The sequence below is a fragment of the Aptenodytes forsteri genome, unplaced genomic scaffold, assembly GCF_000699145.1.
Source record: "Aptenodytes forsteri isolate BGI_AS27 unplaced genomic scaffold, ASM69914v1 Scaffold187, whole genome shotgun sequence".
NCBI lineage: Eukaryota > Metazoa > Chordata > Aves > Sphenisciformes > Spheniscidae > Aptenodytes > Aptenodytes forsteri.
Genome location: NW_008794084.1, coordinates 301,642 through 323,148, shown reverse-complemented (window position 1 = coordinate 323,148; position 21,507 = coordinate 301,642). Strand labels below are relative to the sequence as shown.

Below are 21,507 nucleotides of genomic sequence, written 5' to 3'. Positions count from 1 at the left end.
ATAATAATAATAATAATAATAAGAAGAAGAAGATACAAAGCAAGTGATGCACAATGCAATTGCTCACCACTCGCCAACCGATGCCCAGCCAGTCCCCAAGCAGCAGTCCCCCCGGCCAGCTTTCCCCCAGTTTATGTACTGAGCATGACGTCACATGGTATGGAATGTCCCTTTGGCCAGTTTGGGTCAGCTGTCCTGGCTGTGCCCCCTCCCAGCTTCTTGTGCACCTCCAGCCTTCTCAGTCGGTAGAGCATGGGAAGCTGAAAGGTCCTTGACTAGTGTAGGCACTACTTAGCAACAACTAAAACATCGGTGTGTTATCAGCATTGTTCTCATACTAAACCCAAAACACAGCACTGTACCAGCTACTAGGAAGGAAATTAACTCTATCCCAGCTGAAACCAGGACAACAGCAAGTGCAGAGTAGGGGTTTTTCCCTACATCCATCCTTCAGTAAAGTCGTTCAGATTGTTATTTTATTTTTTTTGTCTCCAGATGAAATGTATGAGATACTCTCTAACTTGCCTGAGAGTGTAGCATACACCTGCATTAACTGTACGGAGCAGCATCCTGCAGAGTGGCGTCTGGCACTGGAAAAGGAGCTGCAGGTTTCCTTAAAGCAGGTTTTAACAGCCCTGTTGAATTCTAGAACGACTAGCCACTTGCTGCGGTATCGACAGGTAAGCTGGAGCCTCGTGTCCCGTTGATATATTCTGGCTTTAAGTGTTGCCTGACATTCAGCTGAATTCTGGTATTGCTGCGCATCATACTGCAGAAGTGTCTTTATCGTACTTAGAACGACATGTGCTGTGACTTTGTTTTCTTTCTTTTGTTCATTCCTATGGAAACAAAGAAGTGGGTGATATGACTTGCGAGGCTAAAAGAAAAAAAGAGGGTAAAGTTCTTCAAGGAATGGGAGGATTTAGCTCTGTGATGGTGAAGGTGCTTTTCTGACAGAAGAACAGGATCTTAGTCTTGAAATATATATTCAGAAATAAGACTTCTGAAAAATGAGTTTGATCCCTATAGCTGATCACTCCGCTCTGCTGTGCGCCTTACAGGTCAGGAGCAGAAAGCCCGTTAAGATCTTTTCATTTTTGTCCCTACGTTTTGGACAGGAATTCAGAACTTGAGTCTCCTTTCTTTCACGTTAGCGAGAATCTCTGGGCCAATACATGTGCATGGGAGTATGTCATGAGTACCAGCCGCACTTCAATAGCCAATGTCCCTCTGTCTGGTTGCTGATGTTAACAGGCAGCAAAACCGCCTGATTTAAATCCTGAGACGGAAGAGAGTATCCCATCCAGAAGCTCTCCTGAAGGTCCCGATCCGCCTGTCCTAACGGAAGTCAGTAAACAGGAGGAGCAGCAACCTCTGGATCTGGAGGGAGTGAAAAGAAAAATGGATCAAGGATGTTACATTTCGGTGGTATGTCAAAGTTTCAGTGTTCCACTCTAATAATAGATCCTATGAATTGCTTTATGACCCGTCGTGTTTATTACTGAGCTTGCTTGAGCCTTTTCTTTATGAACAAGGAAACAGGTTAACGTGCTGCTAAAAATAATTCTGGCTGGCGCTCGTGTTAATGTTGGCCCAAAGGCATGTGATTTACACTGTTGTATGGCTCCCTTTAACCAGCAGTGATACTTGGTTAAACCCCTTTTGCTCTTAGTCAGATGTTTACGTTGAGGGAAACAGGATAGGTCATCCTTCATGTGCAAATTCTAACTGAAGGCCTAGCCAAATAACACCGATGGTAGTTACCTGGAAACTAGTAATTCATGTGCGGAGGGATGATCTCTTTAGGGGTCATTTCTACAAAATGCTAACGTTGACCGAATCAGTTTTCTTTGTAGGGAACAGCCTTTTCCTCTTTTTTCCCTGCAGAGCCTGTAATCTTGAGGAAGACTGTATATTGCAAAGTGCTAGGCAAACGTGCTGTTGCCAGATTTTGGCCAAATCCTTGTGAGGTAGCTAGCTTAGCCGATTTAAAATCAGTCAGCAGTCAACTCCTGGTAGAAGGAAGAAGTGAACCGTTACAGCAGTTCTGCCAGCCAGTTTGCAAATGCACAGGGCTGCTTGTTTCTTTACAGCCAACTTCTTTTTCTGCTTTTAAGTCGATGCTCTGGTTCAGTCTTCTAGTCATCTGGATGCTCACTTGATGCCTTAAAGAATTGGTGGATGGTGTAGCTGTACAAGAGACAATCCCGTTAATGTGAAATTCTGTGGCTTTCTTATAGTTGGATTTTAGTGATGATATCGTGAAGATAATTCAAGCAGCCATTAATTCTGATGGAGGGCAGCCGGAAGTTAAGAAAGCCAATAGCATGGTCAAGTCCTTCTTTATTCGGGTGAGCCGGACTACAGTTATTTTGAAATCTGCTCGGTATCATACCGCTGCTTGTTGCTGTTGGAATCCAAAGGGTCCATCATGCTTACCATTGCTTGGGTATTTCCAGGAATGAAATGATACATTGTCAGAGTTGTTGATGTTAATGAAATCTTACTAGTTGTGCATTTACAGTAGATCTTGGCTGAACGTCTTTGAAATTTGGGGTATGTTGTATAACATTTCTAATGGAGTGTTGTTTTCCTTCAGCAAATGGAGCGTGTTTTTCCATGGTTCAGTGTAAAAAAGTCCAGATTTTGGGAGCCAAATAAAGTAACAAGCAAGTAAGTAATTGTTCTGTGTCCGACTGTGACACCCTGCGGTTTGCCAGCTGTCAAAGCAAAAAGTACCAAGAGAGCCTGTTTGTGGGTTTGTGTTTTCTGTTTTTCTTTTCTTTTCCCTTTGTGTGGTTTTGTTTTTGTTTTTTTTAAGAAGTTAAACAGTAATCCCACTCCCAGGTTTTGTATACATTTCCTTGTTCTAAAGCAGAGTAACCAAAAACTTTATTTAGAACAGGGTATATTGTGTGTCGTCTTGTCAGTCCTGTCCTTCCTTCCGCCTCCTCCTCCTCACCCCCATTTGGTGCGGCCCTTCTTCTGTATCTGTTACCCTCAAAAGAAACAGACAGCTACATCACAAACCTTAAAATGTAAGTGACCAGTCATAGCCTTTGTTGAGAGCATGTGTGGACTGTAAGTAATTAAATGAGTTGTTATTGTATATTGAATGTCAGTAGTGCTGGTAGACAGGGCACAAGGTCCTCTGGTGTAGTCGGGTCTGACAGCTGACTCCTTGTTGCATTTCAGCAGTGGTATGTTGCCGAATGCAGTGCTGCCCCCTTCGCTTGACCATAATTATGCTCAGTGGCAGGAGCGTGAAGAGAACAACCGCACTGAACAACCCCCTCTGATGAAGAAAATCATTCCAGCTCCAAAACCCAAAGGGCCTGGAGAGCCAGATTCACCAACTCCTCTACATCCTCCTACACCACCTATCTCTAGTAAGAAAACAGATCGCAGCGCTATTGGTCCCAAACCTAGAGTGCTTCATTCCAAACCTCCTAGTAGTAAAGAGAGGGCGTTATTAGTTCTGTATGCGACTGAAGAATTTTGGAGACCTCTGTGACCTGAAATCATTCAGAGGCTGTTACATATGAGATGTTTCTGAGCTGAGCTTGGGCCCGGAAATACATTTGCACCTGCCTCTTTTCCCCCAGAACAAGGGCTGTGTAGAGGCTGATGTGTGCTTTTCCTTGCTTTACCAGCTGGCTATTGAAAACTCTAGGCTGCTGTTTGGCTCTTCTACCCTGTTCACTTAACTGACAATCTCTCCAGATGAATTTTTGCCTCCCTGACTTTCAAGCATAAACAGTGTTCTCTCTCTTAACTAAAAGGCTCCGACAGAAGCCGAGAGGATAGTCCTGAACTTAACCCACCTCCGGATGTAGAAGACAACAGGCAGTGCGCATTGTGCCTGAAATACGGTGATGACAGTGCTAATGTGAGTATCTGGCACATGGCCATTTTGATAGGAGCTGGCTGAAACAGTACTGTAGATTTGGAACTGTGGATAGGCTGGATGCTTTTTGTGCGTTGTTGTGTCTCTGTGGAACATTTGAAAAGAATGTTTCCTTCCGTTCTTTAGGATGCTGGACGGCTTCTCTATATTGGCCAAAATGAATGGACACACGTGAACTGTGCTTTGTGGTCAGCAGAAGTATTTGAAGATGATGATGGTTCTCTGAAAAATGTGCACATGGCTGTGATCAGGGGAAAGCAGCTGGTGGGTATAAGTAAAGAATACTTTGTTAAACTTCATGCTGATTTCCACAGAACCAAGACAGGAACCCGGCTAAAAGATTCCTTGTGTGTGTTTTTTCTGCTCTGTCCTCTCCTTGCTTTTTTTGTTTGTTTGTTTGTTTTTTACGCTATATGTAATAGAACTGACTGAAGATCAGAATACAATATTTCAGTTCAGAAATATTGTGGAGACCAAAAGGAACTTGTAACGGGAGAATTGGAGTCATGTTTTTCTCAGAAGGTCTTCGATTGCAAGTGCTATACCTTAAGCAGTTGATGCCATATCTGTAGTCACAACCTGTTTTTAAAAATAATACAGAATGTGTAAAGCACGGCCAAGTGCTGTGTTAGAGCCCAACAGCTATCCCTCTAGTACAAGGACTTACTAGATCCTCCGTTGCAGTCTGAACTGATGACAGCAGAGGAACTCAAAAGGAGGGAGAGCAAGCCTGTACCTGGTATTTTGACCTAGGTTAAAATTTATATATGTATAAAAGAAATAAAAATTGAAAGCAAGTATTGTCCAATTCAAGGTGTTGAGCAGGGAACATTTTCATGTTTGAGTATAGATGAAGGATCTTGACATCTGGCTTGTACATAGCTGCTCTGTTAAATACTGCAAAAAGGATGATGGTGGTGTCTTTTTTTTTTTCTGAACTCCTAAGCAGTCTTAGAAAACGAAATAATCTTCCTACTGTGAATTCGTTGTTGCTTACTTTCCAGAGGAATGAAATGAGACTGGAAGCATGACTAGAAATTAGTTTGTCCAAATTTTGTTTGTTTTAATATTGTGTCAGTTGGTCCTAAATATTTATTAAAAAGGCCGAAGCAGTGGAATAGGACTGCTCTTAGCCAGTAGTAAGCCGCCCACGGGGGGAATACTCTGTGCAGGAGAAATAGCTGAGACATTAATCGGTGAAGGTTGCGAATATGACACTTGGATATGAAGTACAAGCAAGAAAGTCTGAGGCCTGGAGGAACCAGCCTGCAAATGCAAAAGTTGTTCTGCGTGAGGGATCCTTCTTCCTCTCGCCTCCTCCCCCATGTCTCAATTGTGCACGTGAGTCACGGTAGTGAAATGTTACAGCCATGAAGTGGGAGGTGAGGCATTACTCTAAACTTCTGTCTATGCCGAAAAAAACAACTGACGACAGTAATGGTAGCCTGGTTTTAGAAGGGATTAATTTTTACCTTTTTTTTTTTGCTCCTGCAGAGATGTGAGTTCTGCCAGAAGTCGGGAGCCACAGTAGGCTGCTGCCTCACTTCCTGTACAAGTAACTATCATTTTATGTGCTCGCGAGCCAAGAACTGTGTCTTTCTGGATGATAAGAAAGTTTACTGCCAGAGGCATCGTGACTTGATCAAAGGAGAGGTGAGATTCTTCCTTCACACCCTGCCTTGTGTGAAGGTGGGGTTAGCCTGTAACTATGAGCACTTTTTAGGAGTTAACATTGAATGCGTTCCTTACTAACGAGGGCCCGACCGCAGTGCTGTTGAAAAGAGGTCAGCGATACAACCGGCATGGGGAAGTTTGGCAAGTGGTGCCATGTGGCAGTTCAAAAACCAAAAGACCAAACTGAGGATCGAGTTAGACAGACTGCATAGCGTACACGTGGTGGTTCCTTTAAAATTAACGAGTAGTTTTGTGGATTCTTGTTCAGGTGGTTCCTGAGAATGGGTTTGAAGTTCTTCGGAGAGTTTTTGTGGACTTTGAAGGGATCAGTTTGAGAAGAAAATTTCTTAGTGGCTTGGAACCAGAGAACATCCACATGATGATTGGTAAGAACTAGTCTCCGGACACTTGATCCCACCTTTGGTGCTGGTATCTGGTTCACAGAACTTTTCTGTTCCTCTTTCTGCTCAGGTTCAATGACGATAGACTGTTTAGGAATTCTGAATGACCTCTCAGACTGTGAAGATAAGTTGTTTCCCATCGGCTATCAGTGAGTATAAGCTGTTTCATGATTAGATATCTTTTAGTATATTAAATGCCAAACCAGCGCTGAAGTAACATCTGTAAAAATCGACTGTAGCTTTCATACGCTGTTCAGGAATCTTGTGATGCTAGGTGTGCAGCGTGTTGTGCCAGGAAGCCATTGTCCCGCGTAATTTTGAGAAACTGAAAATTTAAAATAGGAATGCTGAGGTTTACTTGACTGTTGAGTAAATTGTTTTATGTTTGAATTAACTTCCAGGTGCTCCAGGGTGTACTGGAGCACAACAGATGCCAGGAAGCGCTGTGTGTATACCTGCAAGATCATGGAGTGCCGACCTCCGGTCATAGAACCTGACATCAACAGCACTGTAGAGCATGATGATAACAGAACAATTGCCCATAGTCCAGTTCCCCTTACAGGTAATCTTTTAAGGACTTTCTAAAAGTATATTCTCTATATGTTTTCGCCATAGTTTGTCCTTACCAGAAAGCCAGGTAGTGGCTAGGACCTGTGTCACTTAAACAGATTTGGACTAGAATCCACTTCAGGCTTCCAAATTATGTTACAGCATCTTAAGACTTTAAAAAAAAAAAAAAAAAAAAAAAAAAAAGAGCTAAGCTCCTGAGTGTACTGGTAACTTTGAAAACTTGAGCCAAACGAAAGCTACTGTAGTAATGCTTTCTAGTAGATTAGTAGATCTAGTCTACAGATCGGAGATTTTTCTAGTGATCTAAAACTTCAGATTGTACTTCAAGTGTCAGTGTTGGTTTGTAATATGGGGGTTGTTAAATACCGTGTTGAATAGTAGTATTGCGCTGATTCTGTATTTCCAAATTGCTTTCTCTGTATCCCTAGGTGAGTTTAAAAAAAAAAAACAAAACATCTCAACCCTATCCTTTTCAGTTCCCAGAAGGTGAAGCTGTGGAAGATTTTTAAAACATCCTATAATAGTTGTCATTGTCAACATAGAATCTTAAACTTTATTAAAAAATAATGGAATTTCATGTGTAAGCTGAGGGATACTGTATTGCTGCAAGTATTTGAAAGCGTTCTTAGGAGAAGAAACCAGACGTTATCTGATGGCAAGGAATCGGTAATCTGTGACTTTGTGTTTATTTAACAAATACCCTGATTCTCCAAGTGAAACCTGATAGCAATATATACTTTATCAGATCACAGCTTTTAGGATTCAGTGATGGCTTATACTGTTGTCTCTCTTGTGTACAACAACAGAAACTCTACCTAAAGACAGCCGAAATACACCTGAAATTGTAAACCCACCATCACCGGATCGTCCCTTGCATTCTCAGACCTCTAGTTCCTGTTACTATCCAGTGGTCTCGAAGGGTCCCAGGATCAGGATGCCGAGTTACCCATCCACACAGAGATCTCCCGGCTCTAGGCCGTTACCCTCTGCAGGTATTTCAAGTGCTGTTGACTTTGGTTTTTGGTTTTTGGGGAGTTTTTTTTGTTTGTTTGTTTTGGAAATATTCTTGGTTTGGTTTGTGTCTTTTTTGGCTTCATCCAGAATGCGGTGTTTAGTTTTCTGTTTCTAGACAAAATAGTGAAATGGCAATAGGTTTGAGGGAAGGAAAGTTCTGAAAATATACAGTAGAGATGGCCTGTCAAGAAATGTACGACTGAAACAAAAATTTCCCTGGGATGAAGAAAGCAGTGTTTGGGCAATGTAATAGCGGTAATGCAGAAGAGCTGTAATATAAGTTAGGGACTTAATCATCTCGGTCAGTAGTTTTCCAGAGAGAATGGGAAATCTGGTATTGTAATTCAGCTACTATTTCTGTATGAGTGAGTCACGTTTTGTTTCAAACCGATGTTGAAAATGCACAGGTAAAGTTGAGATACAGAACCCTGAGATACAAACTTGTCAACAGTTTGTGGTGAATACTGATTGACGGTATCAGATTTTTAAGACCTATCTCAAGTATCACCATTACGTTAACGCTGTTTGGCTGAAAGGTTTTGCTGGTTTCTAATTTCTTGTGGTTTGTATGAAGGAATTGGGTATGCATTGATTGTGAAGGTTTCGGATCACTTGACAGTCTTTCTTGCCTTATTTTCTCAGGAAGTCCTACCCCAGTGACCCATGAAATAGTGACAGTAGGAGATCCTTTACTATCCTCTGGACTTAAGAGCATTGGCTCTAGGAGACATAGCACCTCCTCTTTGTCACAGCAGCAATCAAAACTCCGGATGATTTCCCCTACGCGAGCCGGGACCACTTACTCCAGGCACAGTGTATCTTCCGCTTCCAGCATGGGGTCCCCTTCAGAACATGAACCGAGCGTCAAAAGTACTGACCGCTTTGTGGGATCGGTGAATGCAGGTACTCCAAGCGCTCCAGTTCAAAGTTCCTCTGGCAGTTCAGGCTCCCAGAAAACAGCGGCTACAAGTGGCGGTAAAACTTACCAGCTGGATGCTTCGCAGTCTACGGAAGGAAAACATTCTAGCAGTTCAGAGTTGATAGCCAAAGGTGCGCCTTCTAAGGCAGAGAAGATGAAAACGCTGACCTCAAAGGACCCAGATTATTCAGCTCATAGTTTCGCTTCTGGAGGAAACTCCAAAATGTCCACTCAACCAACCGGTTCATCGGGTGCAGAAATGAACGTTAAAATAGGAACCTTTCAAGAATGTACAGGATCATTTTCTTCCAAAGAAGCAATATCCTTTCCACCTTTGCATCAGAGAGGCCCAAGGAAAGACAGAGATCAGCACGTGGAACCTGTACAGCCAGAGAAGACGACTGCGGTTGATGAGGTGGATGCGAAGACCTTGAAGTCTGCTGGAGTAAATAGCAGATCTCCTGCAGCAAGCGAGCAGGTAGTTTCTGCCCCTAGAGACAGGCGTCAGAAGGGGAAAAAGTTAATGAAAGACAGTTTTAAAGAGAAGCATTCCCTGAAATCTCTTACAGATTCAAGTCAAGCAGTAGGCAGCGATGAAGGAAACCTGAAACCAGAATTTGGTAATCAGGGTTTGGCAACTGAGCAAATTAGCCAGAGGTTATGTAATAATATTCCTGCTGAAAAAGTTGGCGAGAAGTCTCCACCTTCACAAGGGCCATCTAAAGGTTCTGCAGTGCAGATCGAAGTGGCCTCTAAGGAATCGCAGGCACCTAGAAAACGCACCGTTAAAGTCACTCTGACTCCTCTCAAGATGGAAAGCGAAAACCAGTCTAAAAATGCACAGCAGGAAAGCGACGCTGAACCTCAGTCCGCAGGAGCAGAACTGGCCACTTTGGCAGAGCCCTCCTCAACTTCGGAAAGCCCGGAAGATAACCCTGTAGTTCAGGGAAGTCCAAATGAAGCGCCAGCACAGGAATCTCAGAATAATGCATATGAAAATTTGCCCGTTCAGGATAACAACTTGATGCTCCAGGATGGAACTAAAGCTCAAGAAGAAGGCTCGTACAAGCGGAGGTATCCACGGAGAAGTGCTCGGGCCAGATCCAATATGTTCTTTGGATTGACTCCTCTGTATGGCGTGAGGTCTTACGGAGAAGAAGACATTCCCTTCTACAGTAACTCAACTGGGAAGAAGCGAGGGAAGCGGTCTGCAGAAGGACAAGTGGATGGCGCAGATGACTTGAGCACATCAGATGAAGACGACTTATACTACTATAATTTCACTAGAACAGTGGTTTCCTCGAACACGGAGGAGAGGCTGGCATCCCATAACCTCTTCAGGGAGGAGGAGCAGTGCGATCTTCCAAAAATCTCACAGCTAGACGGTGTGGATGATGGAACTGAAAGTGATACAAGCGTCACGGCAACAACAAGAAAAGTCAGTCAAGTAACTAAAAGGAGCGGTAAAGAGAACGGAACAGAGAACTTAAAGCTAGATAGAACTGAAGAAGCTGGAGAGAAAGTACAAGTCACCAAGAGCTCCACTGTCCACAAGACCGACCCAAAGATTGATAACTGCCATCCTGTGAGCAGGGTTAAAGCGCAAGGTCAGGATTCGCTGGAAGCTCAGCTGAGCTCGTTGGAAACGGGCCGCAGGGCTCACGCCAGCACACCTTCTGACAAGAACTTACTGGACACTTTTAACACAGAACTTCTGAAGTCCGACTCTGACAATAACAACAGCGATGACTGTGGGAACATCCTCCCTTCCGACATCATGGACTTTGTACTAAAGAACACGCCGTCTATGCAGGCGTTGGGAGAAAGTCCGGAGTCCTCATCATCTGAACTCCTGACGCTCGGAGAAGGTTTAGGCCTCGACAGCAACCGTGGCAAGGATATGGGTTTGTTCGAGGTGTTCTCCCAGCAGCTGCCAACCGCCGAGCCGGTGGATAGCAGCGTCTCTTCCTCCATATCAGCAGAGGAGCAGTTTGAATTGCCGCTGGAGCTTCCTTCCGATCTCTCGGTTCTGACCACTCGCAGCCCTACGGTGCCCAGCCAAAATCACAACAGGCTCGCCGTCATCTCAGAGTCTTCGCTGTCCTCCTCGGGAGAGAGGTCGATGCTTGCCTTGCCTTCCACGGAGTCTGGGGAAAAGAGAGTGACAGTCACAGAGAAATCTGCCTCGGGGGAAGGTGATACAGCACTCCTGAGTCCAGGAGTAGACCCGAGCCCCGAAGGACACATGACTCCCGATCACTTCATCCAGGGTCACATAGACGCAGAGCATATAGCCAGCCCGCCCTGCGGCCCCGTCGAGCAAGGGCACGGCAGCAACCAGGATTTAACGAGAAACAGCGGGACTCCGGGTATCCAGGTGCCAGTATCGCCCACCGTCCCCCTCCAGAGCCAGAAGTACGTGCCAAACTCCACAGACAGTCCCGGCCCCTCGCAGATCTCCAACGCTGCGGTGCAGACAACGCCGCCCCACCTCAAGCCAGCCGCAGAAAAACTTCTGGTAGTCAATCAAAACATGCAGCCGCTGTATGTCCTCCAAACTCTTCCCAACGGCGTGACTCAAAAGATACAGTTAACGCCTTCCGTTAGTTCTGCGCAGAGCGTGATGGAGACCAACGCTTCGGTGCTGGGGCCCATGGGGAGCGGGCTTACGCTGGCCACGGGATTAAATCCGAGCTTGCCCTCATCTCAGTCGTTATTCCCTCCCACGAGCAAGGGGCTGCTGCCCATGTCCCATCACCAGCATATGCATCCCTTCCCCACAGCCACTCAGACTGGCTTCCCACCAAACATCAGCAGTCCTTCGCCAGGTCTTCTGATCGGTGTGCAGCCGCCCCCTGATCCTCAGCTCTTAGTGTCTGAAGCTAGTCAGAGGACAGACCTTGGTACCACCGCTTCTACACCAGCTGCTGCCCTGGGCAAGAAACGGCCCATATCTCGTCTGCAGTCACGGAAGAATAAGAAGCTGGCTCCCTCTGGAACCCCTTCTGCTATAGCTCCTCCTGATATGGTCTCCAACATGACCTTAATTAATTTTGCTCCTTCCCAAATTTCCAACCACCCGTTGGATTTGGGAACTATTGCGAATTCAACATCCCACAGAACCGTCCCCAATATTATCAAAAGGTCCAAGTCTGGGGTCATGTATTTTGAGCAAACATCTTTGCTCCCCCAAGGTGGGACCACTGCCGCAGTCGGCACGTCTCCCAGTGTTATCGGGCCAGATGCCAGTCACCTCCCAGCGGGGCCTGTATCAGGCCTAGCATCGAGTTCCTCGGTGCTGAACGTCGTATCCATGCAGGCCACGGCAGCCCCCACTACCGGTGGGTCGGTTCCTGGTCACGTTTTGGGACAAAGTTCGGTAACGTTAACTAGCCCTGGATTATTAGGGGACCTTGGTTCGATAAGCAACCTCCTGATCAAAGCTAGTCAGCAAAGCCTTGGTCTTCAGGAGCAGCACGTGACTTTACCGCCAAGTTCTGGGATGTTTTCGCAACTGGGAGCATCCCAAACTCCGTCTACGGCAGCAATGACAGCTGCATCGAGCATATGTGTTCTGCCTTCAGCACAGACGATGGGCATGACGGTTGCTCCGTCGTCTACTGACCCAGAAGGCTCTTACCAGCTCCAGCATATGACACAACTCTTAGCCAGCAAAACCGGGGTTGCTTCCTCCCAGCTGGACCTTGGCACGGCTTCGGCGACGACGCAGTTGTCGAGCTTTCCGCAGCTGGTTGATGTTCCCAATAATACCGGACTTGAACAAAACAAGGCTTCCTCGTCGGTGATGCATGCCAGTTCAGCATCTCCTGGAGGCTCCCCGTCGTCTGGTCAGCAGTCTGCAAGTAGCTCCGTGCTGGGTCCCACGAAAACGAAGCCAAAAATCAAACGCATTCAGCCGTCGTTAGACAAAGGGAATGGAAAGAAGCACAAAACTTCTCACATGTGGACCAGTTCCTCTGAAGCACACGTTCCCGACAGAGGGGCCATTGCCGTACCCCAGGTCTCGGCTACAGGGTAAGAGGAGTGTTTGATTTTGCTCGTCCCTGAGGTTTTGTAACAGCATAAGGAAGAATCTCGCACTAGTTTTACAGCAAATTTTCCTTGTGAATGATAACTTCTGAGGTAAAAACCCCAGCTGCCAACAGAAAGCAAAACTCTAAAGGAGTTAGTAGAACTTTTACCTCTGGAAAGGGAAGGATGAAAAAAAACTAAGACTCTGAGGGTCAGGGTTATGAGGACTTTATGCATCGTTGACAGCTCTGGCAAATTAAAGAGTGTTTTAGAGAGAGATCAGTAGAGAAAATGGCACTCAAAAGGGTGACGGGTTCTATTCCTTCATGTTGTTAATGTGTGTAAGTGCTCTAGAAGTTTTAATTGTACTATCAGCAGTGTGCTAAGGCACCGAAATGACACACCGTTACGGTGCTGCCTTGATCATTCCGATTACAGAATTTAAACCGCATGCCAGTTTCTGTGAGCTTAGCGTCTCTCCAGCGTGCGGTTTATTCTTCCTGTCCCTCTTCCCTCCTCTTCAGTCCCTACAGGCAGGAGGGGCTGGGGAGGAACTGGGACAACAGGGAGAATCTCACTCTCTACTTTGTCAGAACAGCAGAGCGTGCACTTGTCTCTCGCAGTAGAGGATTACTTTCCAGACCTTAAATTACATGTGAATTGGCTCTTTGAAATATGGATCTGTAGAGAGACTAAGGGCTGTCAGTCTGTGTTTTACATGCAAAACTAGACAGTTTTATCCATGTAGTCCATAGCTGTGTCTTAGTATCACACTGCCAACGATTGCGCGTTTCACCAAAGATGTTGCACCGCTGACTTTCAATCCTGGCTGCCTGAGAGAACTCTCCAAAACGATTGCTGATACTAAAAGACAGTAACATCCAGCTTTTGGTAACCGAGCAGTACTGCCCATCGCTTGCGTAATTCCTTGATCATCTTGATGTCTTGTAATAGGTCTGGTTCTTAAACCATTGATCCAAAACTCTTTCGACAGCTTAACCTTTTAAAATAGCTTTTTTGTGTTGCTGACGCTTGGCAATTTGTTTTAGTCTGTAGGTGTTTTCTGTAGCTGTTTCCGCATTCCGCCATGCACCTCTTGACTCCTGAGCTCATTGCTTATGGTTGCTCAGGCATGTTTCTCTTGCACCCGGATTCATGCTCCTCCTTCCTCTTGAAGTGCAGGCCTTGATTCTGATGCGATGCTGGAAGTGTGATCTGGTTCCTCGTACCTTAGGAGCAGTTGTTACTACTTCTGTAGTTCTGCTGAACTGCCCAATCGCTCGTGGCCACTCCCAGTGGCTCTGTTACTGCTTTCCAGTCTCGTTTATGGCACGTATGGCTTGGCAGGTATTTTGAATGTTCCTAAATCTTTTTTTTCCAGGACTCCTGCTATGAAGGCAGATACGCAGGATGCAGCAAGCGTAGATCAGCCATCACAGAAACAATGTGGCCAGTCTGCAGGGTAAGCTTCAAACAGACCTTCCCATCAGATTCTGCTCGCTTTGAGCTTAAGGAAATTTATCCAGAGAATGGGAGAGGTCTTACTTTGGTAGTTAAAATGTCTTGGGAGCTTTCAGTCTGGAACGAGCGGTCGCATTTAGTTGCAGTATGGAGCCATTTTTTAAGTTAAGTTGCATATAGCTCTGGGAAGCTTACTGCTTGCTGAGAACAAGACTACTCATACAGTTTTGGCTGATCGTATGTTAGCATACGCCTTATTACTGAGTAGGGCTAATGCAAAGAAGAGGTCACAGACTGTTAAATTAGACTGCTTCCCACAGACTGATAGATGCCTCAAAAATAAATGCTACTGAGTAGAATCTTTGTACTTGTTTGTTTCCAACTGAACTGATGTTAGAACATTCGATCTGGAAGAAGGTTCTTGTACCTCTGTCTAGTTCTCAGATTTTGTAGGTGAGTGTTCAGGGCTGGTGAGGAAATGAGGTAGGTTGTTAAATATTTTTCTTTGTGTTCACTTCCTTCCCTCCCAAGGCAAACGGCAGTCCTCCCCGAATCTCAACCAACACAGAACTCAACAAATGAGCAAGAAAATGCAGGTATGTCGCTTCTTCAAAAGCACCGAGTCCTGGGATTCTCCAGGACTGGGAAATGAGTACCTTGAAGGTGTGTGAAGATTTCTGTGTCTCGTTCTCTCAGGAAAAACCTCAGAGCTAATAGTCACGTTGTTCTTGCTTTGAAGGGAGGAGAGGTTTGTTTGCTATTAATAGATACTGGACAAATGGTTACGTCTCTATTTTTAGTTTGTGGAAATTTCAGCACTTGAGATTTCACACTCTTACTACAATACTGTCTAGATTTTTTTTCCTGGATGGATTTACTGGTCAAAAAGCAAGTTAGTAAGTAGTTTTCAGTTGTGGACCAACCAGTGGAAAAAACATCGTTCTACCCAAATTCCATCTTCATGCTGGCTTCTGTCTTTTCTAGGCTCAAAAGCTCTCGAGGAAGAAGAGAGCACTTTCAGCTCCCCACTTATGTTTTGGCTTCAGCAAGAACAAAAGAGGAAAGAGTGTCTTGGTGAGAAGAAGCCAAAGAAAGGTTTGGTTTTTGAGATCTCTAGCGATGATGGTTTTCAGATCTGCGCAGAAAGCATTGAAGGTGAGAACTGTGCGGTTTTGGTTGTACTGGTTTTAGCTTTCCTTCTAGAAGTAAAATTATGACTTCTGAGGATCTGTTACTTGCTTTTTTTTTATCGATTAAAAAAAACAAAAACAAAAACAAACAAAGCCTCTTGATTTACGGCCCTAGAACAATCCTAGTTCCTAGCGACGTCTGGATTATATTGAAAAATTTTGGTGGTGGTTTTTCCTTTTAATCACTGTCCCATTTTGTTTTATCAATTGACCGATGGTGTTGAACCATATTTTGTCAAGAAATAGCCGGTGCGGATCAGACAGTAGGGTATCTAGACTTTTCATCCAGACCAATTGCTGAAGACGCTTACTTCCCTTTGTGCCAAAGTGAATTTTGGAGAGGATGGAAGCAATCGGGTCCAAGGATCTTAGTTTATGGCCCATGAAAGGATGCAAACTTCATGTTCTCCAATTAGCTTATTGAAATACGAGCGTTTTGTTGGAAAACAGCATACTGCACACGTACATAGAAGTCTACCGACGGTATGTTGTTTCACTGGAAACCTGATAAGATGTGACAAAATAAGAGGCATAGCAGGGCACCTGTTTTGGCAATCCTCAGTGCCCAGCGCTCGGATACTCTTTCACTCTCTCGTGTTCTGTTTGTGTGACTGCAGATGCCTGGAAGTCCCTGACTGACAAAGTTCAAGAAGCCCGTTCTAATGCCCGCCTGAAACAGCTGTCTTTTGCAGGTAATATCCAGCGCCAAACTCATTTCTACTGCGCTTTTGAACGGGTGAGAGCAAACCGATCTTTCTGTGAGCGTCTTAGGGTTCAAAGTCCTAAGAGTTTTTCAGTTCAGCTGCTAACTGCTTTATGGAGGATAATTTCTTCCTGATGAAATGATTGCAAACTCTTACGGGGAATGAACTAGCCGATACGGTGCTTCTGTGAAAATTGCGGGCTCGCACCAACGTTGTATGTAACAAGCTGTTGTATCCTCCTGCTCCAAGTCTGCATTGTCAGTTGGGTTTTTTGTTGCGCTCCATTTCTTGTTGCAGGTGTGAATGGTTTGAGGATGCTGGGGATTATCCACGATACTGTCGTGTTCCTGATTGAGCAACTGTACGGAGCAAAGCACTGCCACAACTACAAGTTCAGATTTCATAAGCCAGAGGAGGCCAACGAACCTCCTCTGAATCCGCATGGCTCTGCTAGGGCTGAAGTCCACCTGAGGCAAGTGTGAGCTTTGTCGTTGTTAAGGTTAACGGCCCATTTGCTCGATTAACTAACTCCGTGGCAGGGCACAAGGAACAAATCTCTACAGCGCTAAAGCTCTCGGTTAAAAAGAAACGTTAGCAACTTTCTCGTGTAGGTCAGTTATATTGCATCTTCCGAGTCTGCACATTTTTCTGTGCCACTTTGTTGACCGTTGCTTTGTTTAACAAAGCTTCCCTGGCTGGTGCTTTTATTCACGGTTCTCGGAAACTGTTGTGTGTTACCCTGATGCGTAGAAGGCTCTAAGAGAGGACAGACTGGAGAAGGTGTAAAGCAGTAAACGCGTCAAACTGTTGTGGCAACCACGTGTTTATTTTCAGCCAGTAAAACAAACTTCCTTTCCTCTCTTGAAATTGCAGGAAATCTGCATTTGATATGTTTAATTTCTTGGCTTCTAAACACCGACAGCCACCAGAGTACAACCCAAATGATGAGGAAGAGGAAGAAGTACAGCTGAAATCAGCCCGGTACGCAGCAAGGTTTAAAGGTTCAAAGGGGAAAACAATGCCGTGGTGTTAAAACGAGCTGATCATCGGGCTTAGTTACGCGTTGTGTTCTTTGAGGTGCTGTTTAAAACTTGAAAGCTACCGAGCACTAGCAAATATGGAGGAGACTCCTACAATAGCAAGAGAACTGACAGCCGAAGGTGACCACCAGACCAGTCTTCCTTTGAATGTTTCTTTTCCTCGCTAATGTAAAACAATCTGATGAGAATTTGGGCAGAAAAGGGAGGAAATGATCTTTTACATATATATAAAAGCACTGAATTAATTTTGATTGTGTTCTCAGTGGGCTGCAGCGTCACAGTGTCTAAATTATTATATCTTGGAAAGTATCCCAATCCTGCGTGGCACAGACTCCCAAATAAAGGTCATCGCTTAGCAGCGTCTCTTTGTTCTAGGAGGGCGACTAGTATGGATCTGCCAATGCCCATGCGCTTCCGACACTTGAAGAAGACCTCCAAGGAGGCGGTCGGCGTCTACAGGTACGGTTTTCCTCTGGTACCGCTGCCTCTGGGACAGAGGAAGGTGAAAACTGGAAACCTTCTATGAAGTCAGACTGCGAAATTGAGGGGAAAAAGCAGCTTTGGGGTTTTTCCCTCCTCCTTCTCCCCGCCCAAGTTACGTATTTGAAAAGTTATCCTCAGCACAGACTGCTTATTCCTTGCTGGCTTACCTTGGTGATAGCTAAGGCATGTGCTCAGGAGCGGGCAGGAGAGACCTAGTGTTGTTCTTGTTAGCGTTACGTCATGGAGGAGTAACGATACCGCAGTGATCCTCGTAACGAATAACCTGTTTTCTGCAGCGTTTGCAATCTTAACGTTTCTGAGCTTCGCTTGTATCGTTTGAAATGTTCGCTCCGCTTTTTTAGGTCTCCCATCCATGGCCGGGGTCTGTTCTGCAAAAGGAACATCGATGCAGGTGAGATGGTGATCGAATATTCAGGCAATGTCATTCGCTCCATCCTCACTGACAAACGAGAGAAATACTACGACAGTAAGGTGAGTTATGGGCTTTCGTAGAAGTTCTTAAAGAGTTTGGGAGAACTAGAAAGTGGCTGTGAAGGTAGGACAGGCTTATGCGAAGACTGCGTTTGGAACATCATGAATTGGGATTACAGACTTCTCAGGATATTTCCATTCTCGCTGGAGCTCTAGAGGCCCTTCTTGTTTTCCCCTGTGCGCTGGGAAGGGTCTCGGTCCAGTCTTAGCGTGGCAGATCCGAAGAGCGTGAGGATGAAATGATTCAAGCGCGAGCTTACGAAGACAAGTGGAGAGAGGTTGCAGATACTCTTAAAGGCTTGACTTTTGGTTGCTGTAATGAGCTAGGTTGTCTGCTAGGGTGGCTCTGTCTTCACTTCCCTGACCTAACCCTCCTTCTGTCCTCCGTGCGTAGGGGATCGGTTGCTACATGTTCCGCATTGACGACTCTGAAGTGGTGGATGCCACCATGCACGGGAACGCGGCCCGCTTCATCAATCACTCCTGCGAGCCCAACTGCTACTCCCGGGTCATCAACATCGATGGCCAGAAACACATTGTCATCTTCGCCATGCGCAAAATCTACCGAGGGGAAGAGCTGACGTACGACTACAAGTTCCCCATTGAAGACGCCAGCAACAAACTGCCCTGTAACTGCGGCGCCAAGAAGTGCAGGAAGTTTTTAAACTAGAACTTCCGTCAGCTGCAAGTGAGCCCTGAAGGGCCTGGGGCGAACCAAAGCTTCAAGTGAACCCCTCCCCGGCCGTTCAGACAGGACGGGGAGGCCGGAGGCAGGAATGAGGATCGGCTGGGCTCAGGGACCTGACTGGCGGCTGTGTTTCTCTGTCAGAGTCCACATCTTCATGTCTCGCATGCGCACACTTACCCTTGTGAAAGACACGGGCGACTGGAGAAGATCCTCAGCGTGATTATGTTTTTGCTATTCTCATTTCCCCCCGCCCCCGGTATTTGTTTCGCAGCATGGGGCTGGTGAGCAAGCGGGAGAGGGGAGGGGAGGTCAGCCCAGGCCCAAGCGTGGGGGAGCGATCGCGGGTCCTGTCCCTCTGTCCCTCTCTGTCTCTTGGCTCAGAGTGCTGAACGTGGCGTTCTCCTCCTCCGCCTCGTTCGAGGGCTGTGTCAGAAGTTCGGTAGCACGGTGTTTGAGTGAGCTTTCCTCCTAGGGAGAGAGACTGCGCCCCGCCAGCCAGCTGCCCCGAGGACTGTGCGCGTGTCTGTGGTTCCTTGTGCTACGCGTCTGCAAAACACTAGTTGTGGGTCGGCCGGCGTACTGCGTGGCCTGGGGGGCCTGGTGCGTTGCATGGGTCTGGCTTGTCTGGTTTCATCTAGGAAGGCCGAACCGGGGAGAGCGGAACAGAGCAGCCCGCAGCTAGACTGAAGAAGGCTTGGCTAGCGCTTCGCTCCAAAATCCCTGCCCGAGCGCAGGGGAATTCCTGGCATTCTTTGGCGGAGAGAGGGCTTGTGCCAACAGCTACGGCGCTGTAAATCTTTGCGAGCAAAGGCTTCCTCTCAGCAGCGCCCTCCCTCTCTGGCTTTGGAGGTGGGAAGTAGTCCTTTCCCCGGACCTGTCCCCAGCAGCCGGCTTCCTCCTCTACCCAGCGAGCTGAAGGCGCGTCCAGCTGGCGGTCTCTGCCGCCGTGGAGCTGGTCCGAGGGACGGATGTCTCTAGGGAGAGAAGGGGAGTGAGAGCCGGCTCCAGGGTTAGCTGCCTACCGCTGTAGAGCAGGAGCTAGGAAGGACTTGCGTGGAGGCTCCCACGGGATCGGCTCTGCTCAGCCTTGCTGCAGTGCCCTGGGGCCAGGTGGGGAGCGATCCGGTAGGCAGGCGCCTGTCGCGGTCCGTCTTCGGGTGCAGTCGCGTCGTCTTCCCCGAAAGGCAGGGGAAGAGGCACCAAAACGGAGCACGGGTTCTCTGCAAAGGCAAGGCCAAACGCTAACCAGCCTCGTCTGCGCCAGGCAGCATCCAGAAACGCATAGGAAGTAAATTGGCGATTGGCGCGGTCGAAATTGCTGTGGCTGAGGAACCGAGCTCGTTTCAAGCGAACCAAAAGACACTATCGTCCCGGTTAAAGTAGCGTAAACCCTCCTCCCATTTGGGTCTGCTCCGCGCCTCCAAAACCAACACGGAGAAGGAAGTGAAAAGCCCCAAGCCTAACAAATGACAACATTGGATTTTACTCTGTTCTGTTTACAGTTTAGTATTTAAGGTTTTATAAATGTAAATATATTTTGTATATTTTTCTATGAGAAGCACTTCATAGGGGAAAGCACTTATGACGAGGCTTTTTAAACAGTGGTATTATCCTAATTTAAGAGAATCTCTTTTTAATGATTTTTTTATTTTCATAGGACGGTTATAGGAAATACCTGGCTGGACACAGTCTGATCCTTTCTCCAGAGAGGGGGGGTACACTTTATTTTTATTTTTTACTCTTGTTCTGCCTTTTTGACTTCAGTAACTGTTTCCAGGAGGTTTGGCTGGACCTTAAACTTTATTTACCTGTCAAGATGGGGGCGGGAGGGAGAATTGCCCAGCTTAGGAGAAGTTTGACTGTCTGAAGGACTGTCCGTGGCCCCGGGCGGGAGGCGTGATTCTGCCTCGCCCTGCGCCGGCATCCTCTGTGTATTTAAAGAGGAGAAGCGCGAGAGACCTGACCCTCGATACCTCTTTTGCCGGGAGGCTGGTCCGGGGCACGCGCCTCATCCCGCAGTCTCTCTCCTGAAGGCAGGTGAGTTTTTCCGTGCAGAAGGGAACGTGGGAGGCGCCCTCGCTTTTCCAAGCTGTCCCTGTGGGTAGGTCAGCAGCCGTTCTGGGAGCCGGCGGGTTGGAGGGCTGCTCTGAAACGGCATCGGCAGTACGTGAGGAAGGGATGGGAGCGCCTGCTGACTCCCCAGTACTCGCGGTGGGGTGCCCCGAATCCACACCCGTCGGGCCCCGAGACCTCTTCCTCTGACCTGGGAACTGAAATAGGGCGCTCGGAGGGTCGGGAACTGCCGGTTTCCTTTCGTTATTGCACTGTGTGATGATTATTCGGTGAGAACTGTTGAAAGAAAAGTCAGATTGACGCTGCATTTGTTACTGAGATGATTTGATGCACTGACAGTTTGGGAACGCACATACCTTGAGGAGGCCGAAGAGCGCATGCCCGGGGATCTCAGCCCCGTGTCCCCGGGCACGGCTGCTCCCGGTCCTTTTCCTTCCCTGTTTCTGACGGCAGTGCTGGGGGACAGCCCTCGCCTTGGCAAAGCCCGTGAATTTATCCGAGTAGCTCAGCTCCGCCGCGTTTTCTCTCGCCCATGCTGCTGCCGCGTCCCAGTGGTGGAGGAGGAGCGTCCTCCCCGGCTAGTGTACCCCTTCCCTCTGCCTGGCTGCGGGAGGAGGCTCCGGCTGGGAAGCGCTGCCCAAAGCCCACCCCGCGTAGGGAAGAGCTGGGGAGGAGGCGGGGGGGGGGGGGGGGGGCCTCGCAGGGGTGGCCCCCCACAGAACACGGCGCGAGGCACCTCTCCTCCCGCGAGGCCGGGTCGAGCCCGCGGGTCCGGCTGGCTGTCCGCTTTGCTGCTATACCCGTCGCGGCTGCCTCGGCGGGGGGCCCCCTGGCCCGGGGGACCGTGTGGTACCCCCGG

The 21,507-nt window shown here is 47.2% G+C and overlaps 1 protein-coding gene across 2 annotated transcripts in view; it reads left to right on the top strand.

Annotated features, from left to right (window-relative positions):
- The window catches only part of KMT2A (lysine methyltransferase 2A), a 34,685-nt gene extending 15,529 nt beyond the window's left edge, over positions 1-19,156 (top strand). Inside the window, exons 14-35 of one of the 2 annotated variants that reach the window (XM_019470571.1) lie at positions 496-680; positions 1,255-1,428; positions 2,241-2,351; positions 2,600-2,673; positions 3,196-3,389; positions 3,783-3,889; positions 4,034-4,171; positions 5,402-5,560; positions 5,850-5,967; positions 6,053-6,131; positions 6,384-6,544; positions 7,359-7,544; positions 8,209-12,520; positions 13,899-13,979; positions 14,510-14,574; positions 14,963-15,133; positions 15,786-15,860; positions 16,170-16,344; positions 16,746-16,853; positions 17,288-17,371; positions 17,758-17,887; positions 18,282-19,156. In XM_019470571.1, coding sequence (XP_019326116.1) covers positions 496-680; positions 1,255-1,428; positions 2,241-2,351; positions 2,600-2,673; positions 3,196-3,389; positions 3,783-3,889; positions 4,034-4,171; positions 5,402-5,560; positions 5,850-5,967; positions 6,053-6,131; positions 6,384-6,544; positions 7,359-7,544; positions 8,209-12,520; positions 13,899-13,979; positions 14,510-14,574; positions 14,963-15,133; positions 15,786-15,860; positions 16,170-16,344; positions 16,746-16,853; positions 17,288-17,371; positions 17,758-17,887; positions 18,282-18,557 — 7,163 coding nt within the window. In that variant the 3' untranslated portion in view covers positions 18,558-19,156. The remainder of the gene's footprint in view (positions 1-495; positions 681-1,254; positions 1,429-2,240; positions 2,352-2,599; positions 2,674-3,195; positions 3,390-3,782; positions 3,890-4,033; positions 4,172-5,401; positions 5,561-5,849; positions 5,968-6,052; positions 6,132-6,383; positions 6,545-7,358; positions 7,545-8,208; positions 12,521-13,898; positions 13,980-14,509; positions 14,575-14,962; positions 15,134-15,785; positions 15,861-16,169; positions 16,345-16,745; positions 16,854-17,287; positions 17,372-17,757; positions 17,888-18,281) is intronic. The other variant, XM_009273406.2, reaches the window with a different exon arrangement.
- The last annotated feature ends 2,351 nt before the right edge of the window (positions 19,157-21,507 follow it).